At 46.8% G+C, this 26,859-nt stretch overlaps 1 protein-coding gene across 1 annotated transcript in view; it reads right to left on the bottom strand.

Moving 5' to 3' along the window:
- tprg1l (tumor protein p63 regulated 1 like) overlaps positions 1-18,713 on the bottom strand; it is a 30,140-nt gene extending 11,427 nt beyond the window's left edge. Inside the window, exon 1 of the mRNA XM_033047802.1 lies at positions 18,375-18,713. Within this exon, the coding sequence (XP_032903693.1) occupies positions 18,375-18,623 (249 nt within the window). The 5' untranslated portion in view covers positions 18,624-18,713. The remainder of the gene's footprint in view (positions 1-18,374) is intronic.
- Positions 18,714-26,859: the final 8,146 nt, after the last annotated feature.

Below are 26,859 nucleotides of genomic sequence, written 5' to 3'. Positions count from 1 at the left end.
CATCTCCCCTTTTCCTAATCGGCCACTATTCAGATTAAAGTCTACTTTCCTGTTTTTGCCACCAAAGTGGATAACCTCACATTATCCACATTATACTGCATCTGCCATGCATTTGCCCACTCACCCAGCCTATCCAAGTCACCTTGCAGCCTCCTAGCATCCTCCTCACAGCTAACACTGCCTGCCATTGTGAAAGGGACCCATTTACTCCTACTCTATGCTTCCTGTCTGCCAGCCAGTTCTCTATCCACATCAATACTGAACCCCCAATACCTTGAGCTTTAAGTTTGTATACTAATCTCTTATGTGGGACCTTGTCGAAAGCCTTCTGAAAGTCCAGATATAACACATCTATATTATACAGCGTGACTTTAGAGAGCTCGGAAAAATGCTGAAAAGCAGGACCTCCAGGGTTGTTATGAGAGAAGGCAGGTACGGGATACTGAGTTGGATGATCAGCCATAATCATATTGAATGGCGGTGCAGGCTCGAAGGGCCGAATGGCCTACTCCTGCACCTAATTTCTATGTTTCTATACTGCATCTGCCACGCATCTGCCCTCTCACTCAACCTGTCCAGGTCACCCTGCAACCTCCTAACATCCTCTTCACAGTTCACACTGCCACCCAGCTTTGTGTCATCCGCAAACTTGCTAACGTTGCTCCTAATTCCCTCTTCCAAATCATTAATATATATATGGTAAACAGTTGCGGGCCCAACACCGAGCCTTGCGGCACTCCACTCGCCACTGCCTGCCATTCTGAAAAGGACCCGTTCACTTCTACTCTTTGCTTCCTGTCTGCCAACCAATTTTCTATCCAAGTCAACACCCTACCCCCAATACCATGTGCTCTCATTTTAGTCACCAGTCTCCCGTGTGGGACCTTATCAAAGGCTTTCTGAAAGTCTATACATTACATCCACTTGCACTCCTTCATCCATTTTACGTCACATCCTCAAAAAATTCCAGAAGATTAATCAAGCATGATTTCCCTTTCATAAATCCATGTTGACTTGGACTAATCCTTTTACTGCTATCCAAATGCCCCATTATTATCTCTTTAAAAATTGACTCCAGCATCTTTCCCACCACCGAAGTCAGGCTAACTGGTCTGTAATTCCCCGTTTTCTCTCTCACTCCTTTCTAAAAAGTGGGATAACATTAGCTATCCTCCAATCCTCAGGAACTGATCCTGAATCTATTGAACATTGGAAAATGATCACCAATGCGTTCACTATTTCTAGAGCCACCTCCCTGAGGATCCTGGGATGCAGACCATCAGGCCCAGGGGATTTATCATCCTTCAGTCCCATTAGCCTACCCAATACTATTTCTCGCCTAATGAACATTTCCTTCAGTTCCTCGACCCCCTTAGATGCTCTGTCCTCCAGTACATCTGGGAGATTGTTGGTGTCTTCCTTAGTGAAGACAGATCCGAAAAACCTGTTCAACTCTTCTGCCATTTCCTTGTTGCCCATAATAATTTCACCCGTGTCTGCCTTCAAGGAACCCACATTTGACTTTGCTACTCTTTTTCCCTTAACATATCTAAAGAAGCTTTTACTGTCCTTCTTTATATTCCTAGCCAGCTTCCCTTCGTACTTCATCTTTTCCACCCTTATTGCCTGTTTTGTTTCCTTCTGTTGTCCTATGAAAGTTTCCCAATCCTCTGGTTTCCGGCTACTCTTTGCTGTGTTATACATCTTTTCTTTTAGTTTTATTCTATCCATGACTTCTCTTGTCAGCCACGGTTGCCTCCTACTCCCCTTAGAATCTTTCTTCCTTTTCTCTGGTCGGCTCCATTACAAGCTGCTCTAAGAATCCATCTCGGAGGCACTCTACAAACTTTCTTTCTTGGGGTCCTGAACCAACCTGATTTTCCCAGTCTACCTGCATATTGAAATCCCCCATCACCACAGTGGCATTACCTTTGTTACATGCCAGTTTTAACTCCTGCTGCAACTTACACCCTACATCCGGGCTACTATTTGGGGGTCTGTAGATAACACCAATTAGTGTCTTCTTGCCTTTACAATTCCTCAACTCAATCCACAGTGACTCTACCTCGTCAGTCCCTATGTCTTCCCTCGCAAGGGACTGAATTCCATCCCTCACCAGCAGAGCTTACCCCCCCCCCCCCTCCTCTGCCCACCTGCCTGTCCTTTCTATAGGATGTATAACCCTGAATATTAAGTTCCCATGCCCGATCTTCCTGCAGCCACATCTCAGTAATCCCCACAATGTCATATCTACCAACCTCTAACTGAGCCTCAAGCTCATCTACTTTACTTCTTATACTTCGCACATTCATATACAATACTTTTAATTCCTTACGCATCTCACCTTTCACATCCTCAAGGTATGCCTCACCTTTCACATCGATCCCTTTTACACTTCGCCATACTCTCCTATCCCTTTGTCAGCTTCCTTTCCCGTTAATTCTGGGGTCATTAACTATCCCATTCTCGACTATCCCATTTGACACCCCACCCCCCTTATTCAGTTGAAACCACCCGTGTAGCAGTGGCAAACCTGCCTGCCAGAATGCTGGTCCCCACCTGTTAAGATGCAATCGTCCCTTTTGTACAGTTCCCCCTTACTCCAACACAGATCCCAGTGGTCTAAGAATCCAAATCCCTGCCCCTTGCACCAGTTCCTCAGCCACACATTCAGGTCTTGTATCTCCCTGTTCCTGCTTCTGTAGTTACGCCCACTAGCTTTTTAGTTATCATTGTTTGTTGAATTCCTTTGGTGTAAGTAGAACGTGCAAGTTAATAAAATCTTTGGATCTTTATAATGGTGTAAGGCTTCTGTTTTTGTATGGACAACACAACTCCCAACATGGTGTCAGAAGTGGGATACGAACCCACGCGTCCAATTGACCAACCTCTGATCAGCATTTTCAACAAACCTATCCACTCCTCGCCAGCGGATGTTACTACAACTTCAAAAATATGACATAGTTCTCATCCACAAACGCAGTAAAGATATGCACCTGGCCGACACTCTCTCGCGTGCACCCCGGAAGACCTGCGAGGATCCGCCTTTGCCGGATGATGACTATATTGTGATTACTGTGTCTTTTATCCCTTCGTCCTGTATGGAGGACCTGGTTGCCCACACTGCTGCTGACAGTACCTTACGGTTGCTAACCTCCGTCATTAAGCACGGCTGGCCAAACACTATAACGTTCCGCTGCCAGTCCGGCCCTTCTTTGCTGTCTGAGATGAGCTAGTACTGCAAGACGGCATTATTTTAAAAGTACACAAGGCCGTGGTCCCTGCTTCGCTGCACCACCGGTATTTTAACGCTGGGCACCCAGGTGCTGAAGCCATTGTTTTACGGGCAAGAAGCATGTTTTACTGGCCTGGCATGGCCGAGTACATCACCGTAAATGTGGCATCCTGCGCAGTGTGCAACAGTTTAGCACCTCACCAACAAAAGCAACCACTTATTGCACATCCTGTGCCTGCGCTCCCATGGTCTAGTCGCAGCTGACATTCGATTGGCATGTCAAACAGTACCTGGTGCTCGTGGATTCTTATTCAGGATGGTTCGACATTGATTTTCTCAGCAGCCCCACTTCCAGCGGAGTGATTTCGAAGTTATCTCGCCACTTTTCTGTCCACAGATCTCTGGGCAAACTGCTAACTGACAACGGCAGTCAATTCACCAGCCAACAATTCAGGGAGTTCGCTAGACACTGGAATTTCCACCACGTCACCAGCAATCCTGAATACCCCCAGTCTAACGGGTTGGCTGAATGGACTGTCAAAAGTGCTAAATAGCTCTTACAGAGCAAAATCGGACATTTTCCTGGATCTGCTCAACTTACGCAACATCTCCCGTGACCCCATCTTGGGTTCAACAGTTGTTGTCGAGGCAAACCCGTGCTACGGTGCCTGTAGCTGACCAGGCATTGATCCCACACGTTTTTCCACCTGAGGAGGTTCAATCCATGTTGCAACAGAAGCGTGACATTCAAAAACAATGGTTTGACAAGACAAGTAGGTCATTGCCACCGCTAACCAAGACTGACAAAGGCCACGACCGTATTGGAGTAATTTCTGGACTTGCTTCAGAGTCACACTCATATATCGTTAGTGCTGATGGCAGCACCTACAGACAACAGGCAACACATCCTGCCTGTGAACGAGCCAGTTCCTCCTCCGTATTATTCAGATCATACAAGTACACTTCCGTCTGCGTCTAGTGGCACTCGCATGCTTTTGCCAACGCAACAACCCATGCCTGCAACAGCTCCTTTGTCTGTTCCGTCTTTGCCACCACAGTTCCATTTCGTCTCCAGGGACGTTGGCCCAGTCTCCCCCGCCTGTGAAATCACCTGCCCTCTCCCCGGAAAACCTCAATGGGGGTAGTCTTTATCGTACACGTGCTGGTCATGTTTGCAGGCTGGTGTGAAGTATCCGGACTATGTTTGACTTTCCTCCAGTTTGTCATTGATTGTTATACATGTATTGTTGTTGATTCTTTAAGAGGGAGGATGTAGATTAGTGTCACTCATTTCATGAGTCATGCTTCAGTAGTTACACCCACTAGCTTTTCAGTTATCATTGTTTGCTGAATTCCTTTAGTGTAAGTAAGTGCACGTGTGTAGTCATGCTTGCAATGTAGTTGATAAAATCTTTGGATCTTTATAATGGTGTAAGGCTTCTGTTATTACATGAACACCCAACACTGACTAATCAAGAATCTGTCAATCTCCGCTTTAAACATATGCATTGACTTGGCCACCACAACGGTCTGTGGCAATGAATTACAGATTTACCACCATTAGACAAAATAAATTCCTTCTCATCTCCTTTTATTTCTAATGGTATATCCTATAGCGTCTGGTCCGACTCTCCCACTAGTGGAAACATCCTCTCCACATCCACTCTCTCCAGGCCTCTCACTATTCAGTAAATTATCTCCTCATCCTTCTAAACTCCAACAAGTACAGGCCCAGTGCCTTCAAACGCACATCATATGTTAACCCAATCATTCCTGGGATCATTCTCGTAAATCTGCTCTGGACCCTCTCCAATGCCAGCACATCCTCCCTCAGATATGGGGCCCAAAACTGCTCACTATACTCCAAATGTGGTCTGACCAGCACCTTAGTTTCCTCTTAGGGAGTCAATTTCCCTCCTGGCTCAGCATTACATCCTTGTTTTTGTTTATATATATATATATTAGCTCTCTCGAAATAAATGCATTGCATTCGTTTTATTATCTCCCGATTTTGTATAAGCACACAAACTGATCTAGAGGAGGCAGGCAACTGGTGCACAAACAGATGCAGACCATCCAGGATCTAAAATCAGCGCAAACTGCACCCAACTGGTCTCTTAGAAAGGTGCTCAAATTCCAAACTACCACTGAGCAGCTGCTCTTTGTTCTTTGAGGAAAGCCAGCAGTAACATTTGCAGAATAGATTGTTCATCTCTGGCTAAGAGGCATGCGACCCGGAATTCAATAGTGATTAGGATAAAAGCAAGAGGGATAATCGCACCATGATTGGCCCTTAAAGGCCAATCAATAATTCAAACAGAAATTATTCTTTGAAATATTCCTACCATGCACAATCTGATCTACAAAGTCACTGCAGGGATGGGTAGAGATTAGGCCAATTTATTTCAAAGCCACAAACAGCAATCACCGAAGAAGATGCTACCAGGAGGTGGTTGTCTTTATGGTTAGTGAGTTCAGCTGCCTGTTCTCTGCCCAGGTTTTGGTGTATCAAAAGATATGGGTAGCAAAATTATATGAATATAAACCAGAGAGGTAGATGAACAATTCACATTAGAGATAGAGTTATACTGCAAGGAGACAGGTCCCTCAACCCTTTCCTCTCCATGAACCTGTCCAACTAAATATTGTAATTTTACCTAGCTCCACTACTTCCTCTGCAAACTCATTCATACAGTGCATTCAGAAAGTATTCAGACCCCTTCACTTTTTCAACATTTTGTTACAGCCTTATTTTAAAATGGATTAAATTATTTTTTTATCATTAATCTACACACAATACCCCAGAATGAAGAAGCGAAAACAGGTGCTTAGAAATGTTTGCAAAATAATTTTTAAAAAACTGAAATATCACATTTACATAAGTATTCAGACCCTTTGCTATGACACTCAAAATTGATCTTAGGTTCATCCTGTTTGCATTGATTATCCTTGAGGTGTTTCTACAACTTGATTGGAGTCCACCAGTGGTAAATTAAATTGATTGGACATGATTTGGAAAGGCCCACACCTGTCTATATAAGGTCTCACAGTTGACAGTGCATGTCAGAGCAAAAACCAAGCCATGAAGACAAAGGAATTATCCGTAGACCTCAGAGTCAGGATTGTGTCGAGACACAGATCTAGGGAAGGGTATAAAACAATTCCTGCAGCATCGCAGGTCCCGTCATTCTTATATGGAACAACTTTGTAACCACCAGGACTTTTCATAGTGCTGGCCGCCCGGCCAAGCTGAGCAATCGGGGGAGAAGGACCTTGGTCAGGGAGGTGACCAAGAACCCGATGGTCACTCTGACAGAGCTCCAGAGTTCCTCTGTGGAGATGGGAGAACCTTCCAGAAGGACAACTATATATCTGCAGCACTCCACCAATCAGGCCTTTTATGGTAGAGTGGCCAGACGGAAGCCACTCCCCAGTAAAAGGCACATGACAGTCCGCTTGGAATTTGCCAAAGGGCACCTAAAGGACTCTCAGACCATGAGAAACAAGATTCTCTGGTCTGATGAAATCAAGATTGAACTCTTTAGCCTGAATGCCAAGCGTCACGTCTGGAGTAAACCAGGCACTGCTCATCACCTGGCCAATACCATACCACCCATTCAACAGGACAACAACCCTAAGCACACGGCCAAGACAACGCAGGAGTGGCTTCATGACAAGTCGGTGAATCTCCTTGATTGTCCCAGCCAGAGCCCGGACTTGAACCCAATCGAACATCTCTGGAGGGACCTGAAAATAGCTGTGCATCGATGCTTCCCATCCAATCTGACAGAGCTTAAGAGGATCTGCAGAGAAGAATGAAATTACCCAAATACAAGTGTGCCGAGCTTGTAGCGTCATACCCAAGAAGACTTGAGGCTGTAATTGCTACCAAAGATGCCTCAACAAAGTACTGAGTAAAGGGGCTGAATACTTATATAAATGTGATATTTCATTTATTTATTTTTAATTATTTTGCAAAAATTTCTAAACACCTGTTTTCGCTTTTTTATTATGAGGTATTGTGTGTAGATCAGAATCAAATACACAGGACAAGATGTTAAGAAGTCCCTTGTGCCAATAGGTGGGGAGCATTTCACGACATTCGTTGATTGTTGAGAGTGGTAGACGCTCAACATCTGTGGGGGGGGCGGGGGGGGGGGGGAGTGGATACGTATATCTTGGCCTGGGTAACCTTCAGGACAGTTGGGCACAGGACACATCATCAGTAGTGTACCCTTGCATCAATGGGTGTTTCGGCCTTTTAACACTATACACCCTCCACAAGGGCGGCCCGCTGCAGGATGATCAGCCCTCAGCGCGTGTCCCGTGTCAAACCGTCCCAAAGATTCACCCTGAAATACTTGGGGCCCAGCATGGGTCTTTCCGCTTGAGCCAAATCCACCGGCTGCTTCTTTCAGCCGCCTCTGAGAGTGATCTTATGGTCTTCCGCAGAGCCTGACCGTGGATTCCAAGCTCCTTCAGCAGTCTGATGGTAGATGACGCAACAAATCCTCTGCATCCCACTTCAACTGGATAGACTTTGGTGTTCCAGCCACGCTGCGTTGCCTCTGCTGCAAGCTCTGTGTAACGCAGCTTCTTACGCTCATAGGCCTCCTCAACAGAGTTCTCCCATGGAACTGTGAGCTCTATGATGTAAGCAGTCTTCTGTGAAGGGGACCAGAACACCAAGTCTGGCCTGAGGTTGGTGGAAGCAATTTCAGGTGGAAAAACTAGTTGTCGGCCGATGTCCGCCAGCATCCTCCAGTCGCGGGCCCTGCATAGGTTTCCTTCTTCTGATCTGGTGGAAGGATGTTTAGATGTTTTCTGTCCTTCTCGGACAAAGGTTGTTGCCCTTAGGGGGAGGGGGTTGCTTGCTCTCGGAGGCAAGGAGTTGGTCGCACACCGCCTGTTCTCAAGGGCTGATGCCAGGCTTTTTAGTACCTGATTATGCCGCCACGTGTATCTCCCTTGCGTGAGGCTGGTCTTGCAGCCTACCATGATGTGTTTGAGGGTCGCTGGAGTTGGGCAGAGGGCACAGGTTGGATCCTCGCCGTACCACTGATGGAGGTTCTTTGGTGATGGAAGCACGTCATAAGTCGCTCTGATGATGAAGCTGATCTTGCTTGCTTCCATTTCCCATAGTTCTTTCCAGCTGATCTTCCTCCGCTCCACACCTTCCCACTGCATCCATTGCCCGTTTGGCAAGAGAGACCGCCTTTGCACTTCTTGCGGCCTCCTCTTGTCGCCGCACCTCCTCGACCACCAATGTCCTCCGCTCTGATGTTGTGGCCTTTCGCCAAGTTGGTTTACTTGTCGTAAGGCCAAAGCCTCCTCTTCCCTGCTGGACTTGCCCCACGATGTCTTTGTGTCTCAGGGCTGATGAAGCTTGCTGTACTGCATCAGATGGCATCCACTTCCGGCCAGTTACTAGGGGCGGCGCAACAGCACTGATGGTCTTGTCTCTAGAGTCCCTCAGTGTCATCTGAAGTCTTACTTTAGAACACTTGTATTCCTCTGTTAGACTAGTGAGAGGTAGTTCCAGGACCCCTTTGCCATATAGGCCGATGTTAGTTAGACATCGTGGGACCCCGAGCCATTTCTTCGCGTATGAAGTTATGGTTCGCTCCATCTTCTCCACAGTTGTTATTGGGGCTTCATAAATGGTCAGTGGACACATTGTCCGAGGAAGGAGTCCAAACTGTAGGCACCAGAGCTTCAGTTTCCCAGGCAGTAGGGTCTGATTGATGTTCTCCAGACCATTGACAATTTCTTGCCTTAGTTGTTCCACCTGCTCTTTATCCTTGAGACTTGCGTTGTACCATCTGCCCAGGCTTTTAACTGGCTGTTCAGACACTTTATTTTGCAAAAATTTCTAAACACCTGTTTTCGCTTTTTTATTATGTTTAATGTAGATTAATGTTTAAAAAAAAAAGAATTTCATCCATTTTAGAATAAGGCTGTAACAAAATAAAATGTGGAAAAAGTGAAGGGGTCTGAATACTTTCTGAATGCACTGTATACCCAACCCATCTGTGTGAGAAATATGCTCCTCTGGTGATGAAGCCGAATTTACTGGTTCCCTTCAAATCTTTCCCTTCTCACCGTAAACCTACGACCTTTAGTTTTAGACTCCCCTATCCTGGGACAAAGATTAAAGTCCCTGTCCCACTTACGTGTCCTTGTCACGCTAATTACGCGACTTCATAATCGCGTTGAGGCGCGACGGTCCCGCGAAGGTCGCGTGCGACTTCATGCGTCTGCACAGCCGTCTGGAGCGAGTGACGTCATTTGAAGATGGACACAAAATGCTGGAGTTACTCAGTGGGACCGGCAGTATCTCTGGAGAGAAGCAATGGGTGATGTTTCGGGTCGAGACCCTTCTTCAGTCTGAAAGAAGGGTCTTGACCCGAAACGTCATCCATTCCTTCTCTCTAGAGATGCTGCCGGTCCCGCTGCGTGACTCCAGCATTTTGTGTCTATCTTCAATTTTCTTGGCCCCGCTCTGGGAGTAGAAGTGGGGGCGGATCCGGACCGCAACGGCTGTGAGCCCCAGGCCGAGCTCGGCGATCGTTTGCCTGCTTCTGCTGCTGTTGGAGGTGAGACGTTGTGTCGCGCCAGGGTCTTGGGCCTGTCCCACTTTGGCCGTCAGTTATGCGACAGGCCGGTGGCGCGCGAAGATTTCGTTCGCTACAAAATTTCGGAGCACCGCGCAATACCGCGTGCAACTCCATACCCCTCCACGCTTCTCAGTGGGACCGGCCCCGCATGGCCACACAATGCCCGTGCGCCACAACGCGACGACGAGGTCGCGTAATTTGCGTGCCAAGGACACGTAAGTGGGACAGGGCCTTAAGTTTCCTTTATCGTCGTGACTTTTTTTGCATATAGGGTCATAGAGTGTTACAGAGTGTAAATAGGCCCAACTTGCCCACCCCGGCCAACAATGTCCCAGCTACACCAGTCCCACTTGCCAGTGCTTGGACAATATCCCTCCAAACCTGTCCTATCCATGTACCTGTTTAACTGTTTATTAAACAATGGGATAGTCCCAGCCTCAACTACCTGCAGGGAGAAGAAAGGAAAAAGGAAGAGGAGGAGCCCGAGGGCTGAGGGAGAGCTGAGAAGGGGAGGAGACAGCAAGGGCTACCGGAAATTGGAGAATTTAATGTTTATGCCACTATGCAGCTACTAGACTAAGTGGGACCCGTTGGGTCCCATGTTCACACGGGAGGGCTGGTCCCCCGACGCAATATTCCACCTCTCCACCAATTCCAATATTGGTGGCCAGTGGGGGGGCTTTCTGGAGTGCTGGTATGGGTTCTTGGGGTGGCAGCTCAGTCCCTCAAGCCTGATCTGCTGGCAGCTCACTCACGGCTGGTGGGCTGGCAGTTGACTCATGACTATTCCTTGAAATTCCATTTCAAGCAGGGTGCAACTCCACCAAATTCAAATCCATGTTCCTACCATTTCAAGCAGGGTGCAAGTCCACCAAATTCAAATCCATGTTCCTACCATTTCAAGCAGGGTTCAAGGCCACCAAATTCAAGTGCAGTTTCTTACCACTATGAGCAGGGTGCAAGGCCACCGAATTCAAGTGCAGTTTCCAACCACTTCAAGCAGGGTGCAAGGCCACCGAATTCAAGTGCAGTTTCATACCACTTCAAGCTGGATCCAAAGCCACCAAATACAAGTCAGTTTCATACCACTTTCAGCAGGGTGCAAGGCCACCAAATTCAGTGCAGTTTTATTCCACTTCAAGCAGGGTCCAAGGCCACCAAATTCAAATGCAGCTTCATACCATTTCATGCAGGGTGAAACCACCATAAAACCACACATAACACCAAACACAGTTCAGTAGACATTCAGTGTGTTCAGTTGATTCACAGCTCAGACAGTCATGACCTCTCCCTCCCCCATCATGCAGAGACTGAGCCACACCCACACTTCCGGGTTTTATAACGCCTCCCCCTCCCACCGGAAAAGGTGGGGCTTTCAGGGTGTGATTGACAGGAGAGAGATTCTCAACATTTTTTAAACACTAATAACACTTTTATTTTTAATTGATGGGAAGAATTCTCTGCACCTGCTCAGCGGAGGGGGGACTGAGTAAGATGGCCAAAAATCACAGCCATAAGTGTAGCGTTTTATCTAAAATCAATATACAGTGCAAACAGGAAGTGCATTTGCAGTAGTGCCTTTTAATTTCAAGCCAAATCACCCAAGCGCCATTTGCAGTAAGTAGTGCCTTTCAACCTTAAGCCAAAACACCCAAGCCACCATTTGCAGTAAGTAATGCCTTTCAACTTCAAGCCAAAGCTCCCAAGCCACCATTTGCGGTAAGTAGTGCCTTTCAACTTCATGCCACCATTTGCAGTAAGTAGTGCCTTTCAACTTCATGCCACCATTTGCAGTAAGTAGTGCCTTTCAACTTCAAGCCAAAGCATCCAAACAACCATTTGCAGGCAGTGCCTTTTTAGTTCAAACAAACTATATTTTCATTTTCAAACCACATTGAGGGTACTCACAGTTGTGTAGACATTTGTTCAGTGTTATTCAGAGCTCAGAGAGACGTGACCCTTGGCTTCATCCATCTTGCAGAGAGTGAGTGAGGCACACCACTTCCTGGTTTTATAGTCCCTCCCCCTCCCTCCAGCAGGTGCAGCAGAGAATGGTGATTTTTTTTAACTTCAAGCCAATGCTCCCAAGCCACCATTTGCAGTAAGCAGTGCATTTTGAACTTTAAACCAAAGCTCCCAAGCCACCATTTACAGTAAATAGTGCATTTCAACTTCAAGCCAAAGCACCCAAGCCACCATTTGCAGTAAGTAGTGCCTTTCAACTTCATGCCACCATTTGCAGTAAGTAGTGCCTTTCAACTTCAAGCCAAAGAATCCAAACAACCATTTGCAGGCAATGCCTTTTTAATTCAAACAACCCATATTTTCATTTTCAAACCACATTAAGGGTACTCACAGTTGTGTAGACATTTGTTCAGTGCTATTCAGAGCTCAGAGAGACTTGACCCTTGGCTTCATCCATCTTGCAGATAGTGAGTGAGGCACACCACTTCCTGGTTTTATAGTCCCTCCCCCCCGCAGGGGCAGCAGAGAGAATGGTGAAATTCTTTTAAACTTTAATATCTCTCTGATTTGTCACCAATGGGAAAAATCCTCCACACCCGTAAGGCGGAGGGGGGCTCTGTGCGAGGTGGCCAAAAATGACGGCGTTCTGTCGGAAATCGCAGCACAGTAGGCCAAAAGCGGTACTCACAGTTGTGTAGACATTTTTTCAGTGTTATTCAGAGCTCAGAGAGACTTGACCCTTGGCTTCATCCATCTTGCAGATAGTGAGTGAGGCACACCACTTCCTGGTTTTATAGTCCCTCCCCCTCCCTCCAGCAGGGGTAGCAGAGAGAATGGTGAATTTTTAAAAAACATTAATATCTCTCTGATTTGTCATCAATGGGAAAAATCCTCCGCACCCGTAAGGCGGAGGGGGGCTCTGTGCGAGGTGGCCAAAAATGACGGCGTTCTGTCGGAAATCGCAGCACAGTAATAATAATAATAATAATGGATGGGATTTATATAGCGCCTTTCTAATACTCAAGGCGCTTAAAGCCAGTAGGCCAAAAGCGGTCAAGTTCAGAGATTTAGTAATGTAGATGGGCACGCGCATAGGGCCCAGCTATGCCAGGGCCCCATCCCCGACCTCTACCTCTGCTACATCGACGATTACTTTGGTGCTACCTCCTGCACCCACACACAACTGACTGACTTCAACCGCTTCACCACTAACTTCCATCCGGCACTCAAATACACCTGGACCATTTCCAACACTTCCCTACCATTTCTTGACCTCACTATCTCCATCGCAGGTGATAGATTTCTGACCGACATCCACTATAAACCCACTGACTCCCATGGCTATCTAGATTACTCTTCTTCCCACCCTGCATCCTGTAAGGACTCCATCCCCTACTCCCAATTCCTCCGTCTATGCTGCATCTGCTCCCAGGATGAGGTATTCCACACCAGGGCATCGGAAATGTCCTCATTCTTCGGGGAACGGGGGTTCCCCTCCCCTACTATAGATGAGGCACTCACCAGGGTCTCTTCCATACCCCATACTTCCATACCCCGTAACACTGCTCTCTCTCCCCATCCCCCCAGTCGCAACAAGGGTAGAGTCCCCCTAGTCCTCACCTTCCATCCCACTAGCCATCACATACACCAAATAGTCCTCCGTCATTTTCGCCACCTCTAACGTGACCCCACCACTCGCCACATCTTCCCATCTCCCCCCCTATCTGCTTTCTGCAAAGAACGCTCCCTCCGTAACTCCCTGGTCAATTCTTCCCTTCCCTCCCGCACCACCCCCTCCCCGGGCACTTTCCCTTGCAACCGCAAGAGATGCTACACTTGTCGCTTTACCTCCCCCCTCGACTCCATTCAAGGACCCAGTCGTTCCAGGTGCGACAGAGGTTCACCTGCATCTCCTCCAACCTCATCTATTGCATCCGCTGCTCTAGATGTCAGCTGATCTACATCGGTGATACCAACCGTAGGCTTGGCGATCGTTTTGCCGAACACCTCCGCATTAACCAACCTGATCTCCCGGTGGCTCAGCACTTCAACTCCCCCTCCAATTCCGAATCCGACCTCTCTGTCCTGGGCCTCCTCCATGGCCAGTGAGCACCACCGGAAATTGGAGGAGCAGCATCTCATATTCCGCTTGGGCAGTCTGCACCCTAGCGGCATAAACATTGAATTCTCCAATTTCCGGTAGCCCTTGCTGTCTCCTCCCCTTCTCAGCTCTCCCTCAGTCCTCAGGCTCCTCCTCTTCCTTTTTCCTTTCTTCTCCCCGCCCTTCCCCCCCCCCCCCCCACCTCAGTCTGAAGAAGGGTTTTGGCTCGAAACGTTGCCTCTTTCCTTCGCTCCATAGATGCTGCTGCACCCGCTGAGTTTCTCCAGCACTTTTGACTACCTTCGATTTTCCAGCATCTGCAGTTCCTTCTTAAGCACTTCTATACTCAATACTCTGACTGATGAAGGCCAAAGTGCCAAAAGCCTTTTTGACCACCTTATCTACCTGCGACTCGACCTTCAAGGAACCATGCACCAGTACTCCTAGATCCCTCTGCTCTACAACACTACCCAGAGGCCTATCATTTACTGTGTAGGTCCTGCCCTGTTCGACGTTCCAAAATCCAACATCTCACACTTCTCTGTATTAAATTCCATCAATTCCATCATAAACTCCGCCCATCTGGCCAATTGATCCAGATCCTGCTGCAATCTTTCATAACCATCTTCGCTATCTGCAAAGATTTGTATCGTCAGTAAACTTGCCCTGTATGTTCTAATCTAAATAATTGATGTAGATGACAAACAGTGACGGACCCAGCACCAAACCCTGTGGCATACCACTAGTCAGAGGCCTCCAGTCCGAGAAGTAACCTTCCACCACCACCCTCTGCTTCCTTCCAGGGAGCCAATTTGCTATCCATTCAGCTATCTCTCCTTGGATACCATGCGATCTAACCAGAGCAGCCTACCATGCGGAACCTTCTCGAATGCCTTACTAGAATCCATGTACATAAAATCTACAGCTCTGGCCTCATCGACCTTTTTGGTCATGTCTTAAAAAAAATCAATCAGATTTGTGAGACACGACCTCACATGTACAAAACCATGCTGACTGTCCTTAATTAGCCCTTGCCCAATCCAAATGCCTGTTTAACCTATCCCTCAAAATACTCTCCAGTACCTTTCCAAGTACAGATGTTTAGCTCACTGGCCTATAGTTCCCAGCATTTTCCCTGCCCTTCTAGAAAAGAGGCACAACATTTCAGTCTTTACTCCAGTCTTCCGGCACCTCTCTCCATTAATTTGTACTACAGTGCCCTCCCTAATGTTTGGGACAAAGACCCATCATTTATCTATTTGCCTCTGTACTCCACAATTTGAGATTTGTAATAGAAAAAAATCACATCGTGGTTAAAGTGCACATTGTCAGATTTTATTAAAGGCCATTTTTATACATTTTGGTTTCACCCTGGAGAAATTATAGCTGTGTTTATACAGAGTCCCCCCCCCCCCCCCCCCCGTCCCCCCCCCCCCCCCCCCCCCCCCCCCATTGCAAGGCACATAATGTTTGGGACACATGGCTTCACAGGTGTTTGTAATTCCTCACGTGTGTTTAATTGCCTTCTTAATGCAGGTATAAGAGAGCTCTCAGCACCTAGTCTTTCCATCACCTTTGGAAACTTTTAGAGACATCAGCCAAACCTTAGGCTTACCAAAATCAACTGTTAGGAACATCATTAAGAAGAAAGAGAGCACTGGTGAGCTTACTAATCGCAAAGGGCCAGGCAGGCCAAGGAGGACCTCCACAGCTGATGACAGAAGAATTCTCTCTATAATAAAGAAAAATCCCCAAACACCTGTCCAACAGATCAGAAACACTATTCAGGGGGTCAGGTGTGGATTTGTCAATGACCACTGTCGGCAGAAGACTTCGTGAACACAAATACAGAGGCAACACTGCAAGATGCAAACCACTGGTTAGCCACAAAAATAGGATGGCCAGGTTACAGTTTGCCAAGAAGTAAAAGAGCAACCAGTTCTGGAAAACTGTGTACAGATGAGACGAAAATTAACTTATAATATCAGAGTGATGGCAAGAGCGAAGTGTGGAGGAGAGACGGAACTGCCCAAGATCCAAAGCATACCACCTCATCTGTGAAACACGGTGGTGGGGGTGTTATGGCCAGAGCATTTATGGCTGCTGAAGGTACTGGCTCACTTATCTTCATTAATGACAGTAGTAGCATAATGAATTCTGAAGTGTATAGACACATCCTACCTGCTCAAGTTCAAACAAATGCCTCAAAACTCATTGGCCGGCGGTTTATTCTACGGCAAGACAATGATCCCGAACAAAGGAGTTTTTCAAAGCTAAAAAATTCTTGTGTGGCCAAATCAATCACCCGATCTGAACCCAATTGAGCATGCCTGTTATATGCTGAAGTGAGAACTGAAGGGGACTAGCCACCAAAACAAGCATAAACTAAAGATAGCTGCAATACAGGCCTGGCAGGGCATCACCAGACAAGACACCCAACAACTGGTGATGTCCATGAATCACAGACTTCAAGCAGTCATTGCATGCAAAGGATATACAACAAAATACTAAACATGACTACTTTAATTTACATGACATTGCTGTTTCCCAAACATTATGATGCCCTGAAATGTGGGGACATTGTATACACACTGCTGCTGTAATTTCTACATGGTGAAACCAAAATGTATAAAAATGGCCTTTATTAAAATCTGACAATGTGCACTTTAACCACATGTGATTTTTCTATTACAAATCTCAAATTGTGGAGTACAGAGACAAATAAATAAATGATGGGTCTTTGTCCCAAACATTATGGAAGGCACTGTATATCTCTCTCTATATCACTGTCCATATCTCTCGTTTCCCATTCCCCTGACAGTTTGAAGAAGAGTCTCGACCCGAAACGTCATCCATTCCTTTTCTCCAGAGATGCTGTCTGACCCGCTGAGTTACTCCAGCATTTTGTGTCTATCTTCTGTTTAAACCAGCATCTGCAGTTCCTTCCTACAAAAAGAGTAACTATCCACATTATCAATGTCTCTCAGATTTTATAAATCTCTATAAGCTCAAACCTCAGCATCCTTTGCTCCAGGGAGGACAGTCCCACCCTATCCACTCTGTGTGTAACGTAAGCCCTCTGGTCCCAACTAGACCCCTGTCAATTCTAGCCTTTTCCAATGCAGAATTTATACAATTTCAAAACTCAAAAAGATCAAGCAGTATTCTTTGGCTAATATATAGGATATATAGTTTAGAGATACAGCATGATCACCCATTCACTCTCGTGTGTTATCTCACTTTCTCATTCAATCCCAACACACTAGGGGCAATGTACAGAGGCCAATTAACCTACAAACCCGTACATCTTTGGAATGTGGAAGGAAACTGGAGCATCCAGAGGAAACCAACATGGTCACAGGGAGAACATGCAAACTCGACAGACAGCACTCGAGGTCTAGATCAAAGGTAACCACCTGCGTTACCTTTGTGGAGCTGCAGTAGTTATATTGCTGAACTTGTATTCCCGAGGACCCAACCCAAAACATTTCCTATCCATGTTCCCCAGAGATGCTGCCTAACCTGTTGAGTTACTCCAGCACTTTATTTTGCACCCCAGGAGGTGTGGACAAGTCCAAATTCCACCCTTTTGAATGAGGTGGAGAGGGAAAAATAGATCAATCATGATTAAATGACAGAACAGAAACTGTTCCTATATCTTATGACATGAGAACCTGAATTCAATTTCAATAATCTGGAGTAAAGATGTAACACCATTGAGAAAAAGTGACAATACTCACTAACTGTACCCAACCAAAGGTGACCACCTTTACAATCTAACTTTGCCATGGCGAGTGAAGAAGGGTCACGACCCAAAATATCACCAATCCTTTTTCTCCTAGAGATGCTACGTGACACGCAGAGTTACTCCAGCTTTTTGTGTCCATCTACAATTAGACAATGGTACACAAAAATGCTGGAGAAACTCAGCGGGTGCAGCAGCATCTATGGAGCGAAGGAAATATGTAACGTTTCGGGCCGAAACCCTTCTTCAGACCGATCTGGAGTCTGAAGAAGGGTTTCGGCCCGAAACGTTACCTATTTCCTTCGCTCCATAGATGCTGCTGCACCCGCTGAGTTTCTCCAGCATTTTTGTGTACCTTCGATTTTCCAGCATCTGCAGTTCCTTCTTGTACAATTAGACAATGCCTGGTTTACTAAGAAACTAAATAAATCTGAATTGAAACACATATATTTCTAAATACACAAGTAGTGACGAGGCAGCTTTTAGGGATTCAGAGGCAGCCATTTGATGTAGATACAATGTAAGCATATATAAAATGAACATTAATATAGTAATCTGACAGGTAAACATAGATATAAATAAACAGGAACAATAAAGGAGAAACACATAATGCTACAAATAAAGGGCTTGGCAATTGGTCCTAAACGCACTGACATAAGGGGTGTACACAAACAAATGCAGAGCGGTACCGAGCGGTTTAGGAGCCGTTACCCTAAACACGAAGTAGTCCTTGATCCTGGCCTGCAGCGTGGGATCCTTCACACTGATGGGAGTCAGGGTCTCGGCGCCGTAGGCCGCGCTGCTCGGCCCGCTGCCCGCCGCCCCGATCCCCGCCCCCGTCCCCGCCGCAGCTCCCGCCGCCTCCGCTCCGCCGCCCGCTGACGGGAACCCTGGGGCCGCCATGCCCTCGGTCGGCAACACGGCCGCGTCCGGCTCTACCGAGTCGTTCATCTGTAGCATAGCGACGGGCAGCAGCGTGTGAGGGCGAGAGGAGGCGGCGCCGCGGCGTCAACAGCGATGGCGCCACCCGCCCGGAGCGGGGAGTGGGGGCGGGGCTAGTGAGTGGGGGCGGGGTCAATGATGGGTGCGGGGGCGGGGCTGGTGAGTGGGGGCGGGGCTAGTGAGTGGGGGCGGGGCTAGTGAGTCGGGGCGGGGGTAGTGAGTGAGGGCGGGGTCAATGATGGGAGCGGGGGCGGGGCAGCGACTGGGTGGTGGTGGGGGCGGGGTTGTGATGGGAGCGGGCGGTGGTGGGGGCGGGACCAGGGATTGGGGCAGGGCCAGGGATTGAGGCGGGGCCAGGGGTTGGGGGCGGGGTCTGGGATTGGGGGCGGGGTTAGTGATAGGAGTGGGTCATGGCGGGGCGGGGTCAGGGATTGAAGGCGGGGCTAGTGATTGGGGCGAGGTCAGTGGTCGGGGCGGGGTCAGGGATTGAAGGCGGGGCTAGTGATTGGGGCGAGGTCAGTGGTCGGGGCGGGGTCAGTGGTCGGGGCGGGGTCAGGGATTGGAGGCGTGGTTACTGGTTGGAGTGGGGTCAGTGGTTGGAGTGGGGTCACTGCCACTGCTACTGCTACATCCCTCTGCTCCAGTATCTTTGCCCTGCTCTACAACACTTCCCAAAATGCAACACCTTACACTTGTCTTCATCTGCTATCCCTCGGCAGACTTACCCAGCTGATCAAGACCTTGCTAATTCTTCTGCACTAATAGGGGTGTTGCATGTAAGGTCATCGGGTCAAAAGGTGTGACGCACGGATCAGCTCAATCCTTCTGGAGGACATGGCAGATTCCGGCATACACTGTTAACACACGAAACGCATACTTTCTTACCTGTTAAAAAATGCCGAAATGGTCAATTTTTGCGCTGTAATTAATTGTGGAGGGTGAATTTCATTGTCCTATCTGGGGCACATGATAATAAACTGTCTTGCCATGACTTGACTTGACTGAGTGCTCTGAACCAAATGCTCTAGTATCTTTAAAGGTACACAAAATTGCTGGGGAAACTCAGCGGGTGCAGCAGCATCTATGGAGCGAAGGAAATAGGCGACGTTTCGGGCCGAAACCCTTCTTCAGACTGATTTTGTGTACCTTCGATATTCCAGCATCTGCAGTTCCTTATTGAACGCTCTAGTATCTTTGCTCTGAACCCGAGCACCAAGGTGTAAACGGCCGAAGGAGCGCATCCCTCGGGACAGCCCCCACTCTCCCTCCGGGGTCAGCGCTGTCCAGCCATGGCCGCCCTCCGCCCACCCTCCCCCTGTGCGGCCACACTGTCACGGTCTGTGAGTCGGCAGCGCCCAAACACGGGGCCGGGTGGAGCAGGGCCCCAACCCCATCGACCAACCCCCCTCACCGACCACCCACCGACCACCCTCTCCCACCGACCACCCCCCTCCCCTCCATCCAACAACCACCTCCGACCACCCGGTAACGTCCCCATCAGCTGCAGCAGAGTTGGGGACAGTCTGGTTCCTCCGCCCACCCAGAGTCACTGACCGCGTTGCATCAGCACCTCCCCCCCCCCCCCCCCCCCCCCGCCTCCCGACTTTCTCCACCCCTCTCCGCGGGGATAGACGGCCCAGGGTCCGCGAGTGTGCAACTAGTCTGGATGCTGGGACAGAAGACGGGCCCGTTACACTGGAAGACATGGTAAGTGCTTACCTGCAGTTGGTGTTACGTGGCCACAGTACGGGTCATGGGTCGTGACCTCGACTGCCGTGCAACCTTCCTATAATGATACAACCTACTTTAGTGTCATCTGCAATCTGTCCTTATTCGCAGTTAAGAACGGAGGAAAAATATTCCTCAAGGATTTTGACCATCTTCGGCGGCTCCAAACATAATTCTCCACTTTGGTCCACCTAATGGCCATCCTTGGTCCTCCTAGCTCCTTGATATACATAACGTCTTTTTGGATTCTCCTTAATTTTGGCTGCCAAAGGTATGTCATGCCACCCTTTTGCACTTCAGGTTCCTTCTTAAATATATTCTTGCGTTCCATATACCCCTCCAGGGATTCACTTGATCTCATTGTTTGTATCTAACCCATGATCCAGCTTTTGTGACTCAAGCCTCAATATCGCTTCATCCGGGGATCCCTACCCCTGGCACTTTTCCCTTCACTTTAACAGGCACATGCAGACCTTGAACTTTCGTTATTTCACTTATAAAAGTCACCTAGTTACCGGACATCCCTTCACCTTCACCTTCACCTTCAACTTTGTTCAATGTAAGCTCTTGTCCAATACTGGCAAAATGTGTTTTGTCCCAATTTCGAACTTTAACTTGTGGATCTGTCCTGTCCTTTTCCATAAACATTTTATAAACTAGTAGAACTGTGCTCACTAATCCCAAAGTGCTCCCCCACTGACACCTCAGTCATTTGCCCTGCCCTATTTCCCAGGGGTAGATCAAGCTTTGCACTGTTACATAGATACATAGAGAACAGATGCAGCAATAGGCCATTTGGCCCTTTGACCCAGCACTGCCATTCACTGTGATCATGGTTGATCATCCACAATCAGTACCCCGTTCCTGCCTTCTCCCCATACCCCGAAGAGCTCTATCTAACTCTCTTTTGTATGCATCCAGTGAATTGGCCACCACTGCCTTCTGTGGCAGAGAATTGCACAAATTCACAACTCACTGTGTGAAAAGGTTTTTCCTCATCTAATTTCTATCCCCTTATTCTTAAACTGTGGGCCCTGGTTTTAGACTCCCCCAACATCAGGAACCTGTTTCCTGCATCTAGTGTGTCGAATCCCTTAATAATTTTATATGTTTCTATCTCCTCTCATCCTTCTAAGTTCCAGTGAATACAAGCCCAGTCGCTCCATTCTTTCATCATATTACAGTCATGCCATCCCGGGAATTAACCTTGTGAACCTACGCTGCACTCCCTCAATAGCAAGAATGTCTTTCCTGAAATTAGGAGACCAAAGCTGCACACAATAGTCCAGGTGTGGTCTCACCAGGGTCCTGTACAACTGGAGAAGGACCTCTTTGCTCCTATACTCATCTCTTCACATTATGAAGGCCAACATGCCATCACTGCCTGTTGTACCTGCATGCTTACTTTCAGTGACTGATGTACAAGGACACCCAGGTCTCGTTGTACTTCCCCTTTTCCTAACTTGACACCGATCAGATTGGGTCGTTTCTCGACATGATGCGTCGCCTATTCCTTCGCTCCATAGATGCTGCCTCACCCACTGAGTTTCTCCAGCATTTTTGTCTCCAAACAGATAATAATCTGTGTTCCAGTTCTTGCCACCAAAGTGGATAACCTCACATTTATCCACATTATACAAGATCTGCCATGCATCTGCCCACTCGCCCAACCTGTCCAAATCACCCTGCATCCTCATAGCATCCCCTTCATAGTTCACACTTCCACCCAGCTTTGTGTCATTTGCAAATTTGCTAATGCTACTTTTAATTCCTTCATCTAAATCATCAATGTATATTGTAAATAGCTGTGGTCCCAGCACCAAACCTTGCGGCACCCCACTAATCACAGCCTGCCATTCTGAAAGGGACCCGTTAATCCCTACTCTTTCTTTCCTGTCTGCCAACTAATTATCTATCCATGTCAATACCCTACCCCCAATACCATGTGCTCTAAATGTGTTCATTAATCTCCTGTCTGGGTCCAGGTTCACTACATCCACTGGCTCTCCCTTTGTCCATATAACTTGTTACGTCCTCAAAAAGTTCCAGAACATTTGTCAAGCATTCTTTCCCCTTCATAAATACATGCTGACTTGGACCGATCCTATTACTGCTATGCTGCTATTACATCTTTGATAATCAACCCCAGCATCTTCCTCACCATTGATGTCAGGCTAACTGGTCAATAATTCCCTGCTTTCTCTTTCCCTCCTTTCTTGAAAAGTGTGATAATTGATAGTTGATAGCATAGCTTTCTCAGCTTTCTCTACATTCAACAAATTCCATCCCATCTAAGCCCATAACATTATAAGTTCATAAGTTCGTGTTCATAAGTGAGAGGAGTAGAAATACGCTATTCGGTTCATTAAGTCTATTCCATCATTTAATCATGGCTGTTCTATTTTTCCCTCTTAACCCCATTCTCCTGCCTTCGCCCCATAACCCTTGACACCCGTACTAATCAAGAATCTTTCAAAGATTTCAAAGGTTTCAAAGGTCTTTTATTGTCATGTGTCATGTAAAAAAACAACGAAGAAGGAATGGACAGACAGGCTGTTGGCGAGGCAGCCAGTGCCGGTGGAAAGTATGCCTTAAAAGTATCCAATGACTTGGCCTCCACAGCCTTCAGTGGTAATGAACTCCTCAGATTCACCGCCTTCTGACTAAAGAAATTCCTCCTCATCTCCTTCCTAAAGGAGCACCCTTTAATTCTGAGGGTATGACCTCTGTTCCTAGACTCTCCCACTAGTGGAAACATCCACCACATCCACTTTATCCAGGCCTTTCACTATTTGGTAAGTTTCAATGAGGTCCCCTCATTCTTCTAAACTCCAGCGTGTGCAGGCCCAATGCCGTCAAACACTCATCGTATGTTAACCTGCTCATTCCTTGGATCATTCTCATAAACCTCCAGCGCCAGCACATCCTTCCTCAGATCTGAGGCCCATAACTGCTCACAATACTCTAAATGCGGTCTGACCAGCGCCTTATTGAGCCTCAGCATTACATCCCTGTTTTTGTATTCTAGTCCTCTCAAATTAAATGCTAGCATTGCGTTTTGCCAAATAAATGCATTACATTTTATGGCAGTCTAAATTTATAGTAGGGAATTTAATTCTCATCAATCTTTTATCCAGTCCATCCCTCCCTGAGCCATCTTTCTGTAATGAACATAATATCTCAGTCCCACTTCTATCCATGTCCTGTGTTCATTCACATTTGCCTATCTGGCCTCTTACGTTGAATAAATGCAATTCACTCCAACTGTTCCCCTTGATTCCTTGCCGTGCTCCTGCCTGCCTTGTCTACTGAATTTGCTGTCATTGACCTTTGTATCAAGTTCCAGATTCTTCCACTGCCTCATTACTACTTTGGATCGAACCACCCTAGTCAATCTAGTTTAAACTCTTCATAATAGCACTAACAAGTCTGCCCAGCAGGATATTGGACCCCTCCAGTTCAGGGGCAACCTTCTGGACAGATCACCTGTGCCCCAGAAATGATCCTAATCATCCAAAATTTGTAATCCCTGCCCCTTCCTTCATAAACTTGGGCTTTCCAAAAATATATGCAACCATATATGCAAGGGATGCGCCTACAAGCAGCAATGTGATAATGACCTGAAAGTGGATGGAATAGTAAATGGTTTGTTTCTATCACAGGCGGGGACATTTAATGTCCATCTAAGAGACAGAAGGGACAGGATTGGTGAGATGTCTATCCATTAGATTACAGTGCCAGCGGTGATGAAATAGAATCATCTCAGCAGAGTGGAGATGACATAGACCGTTTTACTAATAGAAGTGAGTTTAAAGTCTGTGTGGAAGATGGAGCCCATGGCAGCCAGATGTCAAATAACAATCAGAATGGGGATTATTGGAGATTTACTAGTACATGTAATTTAGCTGATGATACAAAGCTGGGAGGCAGTGTGAATTATGAGGAGGATGCCATGAGGGATATAGACCATCTCCGTGAATAGAAGAGGATTTGGTGGATAGAATACAATATTGAATGATAGCACGTCATCAACTATGGCACACAAAAACAGAAATAACATTTTTAAATGGTGAGAGATTATAAAGCATTGGAGTTGAGAGGCTTTTTGTGCATGACTCATTGAAAGATAAGATAATGATATGTTGACCCTTGTTGCAAGAGGAGATGTCTAACTTTGAAGATATCAGACCTCATTTATGTAGGGCCTTAGCGAGCCTCCAGCTGGAATATTGTGCCAAAAAAGATGTATATATAACTGGGCTCGCCAGATTGATAATTGAGAAGGGGGGGGGGGGTTGTCCTGTAAGGAATGATTATGTAGACAGCGAAAAGATACAACTTGCTGGAGTGTAATTCAGCAGGTCAGGCAGCATCGCTGGAGAACATGGATAGGGTGTGTAGGAAGGAGCTGCAGATGCAGGTTTACATATAAACATAGAAACATAGAAAATAGGTGCAGGAGTAGGCCATTCGGCCCTTCGAGCCTGCACCGCCATTCAATATGATCATGGCTGATCATCCTACTCAGTATCCCGTACCTGCTTTCTCTCCATACCCCCTGATCCCCTTAGCCACAAGGGCCACATCTAACTCCCTCTTAAATATAACCAATGAACTGGCCTCAACTACCTACATCGAAGATACTGGACACACACACACACACACACACACACACACACACACACACACACACACACACACACACACACACACACACACACACACACACACGCACATATGACAGGTTCGATTTTATAATTTAAAAATAAATTGGATAGGTATATGGACAGGAAAGGAATGGAAGGTTATGGTCTGAGTGCAGGTAGATGGGACTAGGGGAAAATAAGTGTTCGACACGGACTTGAAGGGCTGAGATGGCCTGTTTTCCGTGCTGTAATTGTTATATGGTTATATGGTTCCCTCTCTCTCTATATATATATATATATATATATGTGTGTGTGTGTGTGTGTGTGTGTGTATGTATGTATGTGTGTGTGTGTGTGTGTGTGTGTGTGTGTGTGTGTGTGTGTGTGTGTGTGTGTGTGTGTGTGTGTGTGTGTGTGTGAGAAGATAGACACAAGTTTCGGGTCAAGATCCTTCTTCGGACTCAGGTCTTGATCTGAAACGTCACCCATCCCTTCTCTCCAGAAATGCTGCCTGTCTGGCTGAGTTACCCCAGCATTTTGTGTCTAAAATGGATAGGTGACGTTTTGGGTCTGAAGAAGGGTCCCAACCTAAAATGTTACTTATCCGTGTTCTCCAGATATGCTGCCTGACCCGCTGAGTTACTCCAGCATTTGGTGTCCTTTCATGTATTAGCCAGCATCTGAGTTATTTCCTTCAACATTAAGTAGACGCTGTCTATACTGTCTAATGTTTGAAGGATGGGAGGTGAAGTTGTAAGGGCTTGACATGGTAAATGTAGGAATGCTATTTCCCTGAGTCAGTTATCTAAAACCAGAGATCACACTTTCAAAATATGAGGTTTGGCTTTTAAGAAATGAGATGAAAAGAAATGTTTGCACCCGTGGGCAGAGAATCATTGAAAAGGGCAGAGCTTCAGTCACTGAATATGATCAAAGAATTTGATAGATGTTTGAATGATATTAAAGGAATCTTGCGAAATGGAGATGTTATTGGAAAGTGGTGCTGAGGTAAAAAATGTTTACACTAGGGGCAGCGAGCACTGAGCAAACAGCAGAACCTGCCTTTGAGCAGCCAGGACCTTTCCACTAGACACACAGAATCCAGATATTTTCCTCTTTTGAAAAGGAAAAAATATTTAATATTCTTCAACTGGGCAATATCCTTCTGAATTTGTTAGGTTAAAGCAATTAGTGTAAACGTTCATGCTGGAAGGGAAGGAACCAAATATCAGAACGTGGAAGGAAATACACAGCAAAAGAGGGTTGCAGGAGAATCATCTATTTCTATTGTTTTGCACTTGGACTATGAACTTTGCACACATTCCTCTTGTTTTCTCTTGAAGATACAGCCGTCCGCAGGAGAATAATTCCACTGATACTGATGGAGGCAATACGGTCATTGTGAGGTTAAATGTTTTTTGGTGGCGGGGAGGAAAAGGATGTTGCAAGATTAGTCCGTGCTGGTCGATTTCTGGGCACCATTTCAGAAGGAATCACTAGTTATATGACTGACTTTACCCTTTTTAATCATTTTATTCGGCAAATTAATTTTGCAACTTAGCTGTGTAATCATGTATTACAAACTAGTTGCAAGTTTTTATAGTTGAGACCACATGCTAGTTTTCATGGTGGCTTGGCAGTGGCAGGAGTTAGCATCTTCATACTCCTGGGATTAATATCTCAGATGACCTGTCCTGGGCCCAGCACATTGATGCAGTCACACAGTAGGTGGCCCAACACCTCTACCACCAGGGGCGCCGCATGATTGGCAGCCCCGCCAATAGTCTGTCTGTTTTTTCATCTTTTTAAAAAATGTTTGGTATGTGTTAAAAGTCTGTGTAAATGTTCTCGTTTGTTTTATGTTGGGGAGCTGCGATTAA

This window comes from Amblyraja radiata, chromosome 31 (assembly GCF_010909765.2).
Source record: "Amblyraja radiata isolate CabotCenter1 chromosome 31, sAmbRad1.1.pri, whole genome shotgun sequence".
Taxonomy (NCBI): Eukaryota; Metazoa; Chordata; class Chondrichthyes; order Rajiformes; family Rajidae; genus Amblyraja; species Amblyraja radiata.
This window is presented reverse-complemented; position numbering and strand designations above follow the sequence as displayed.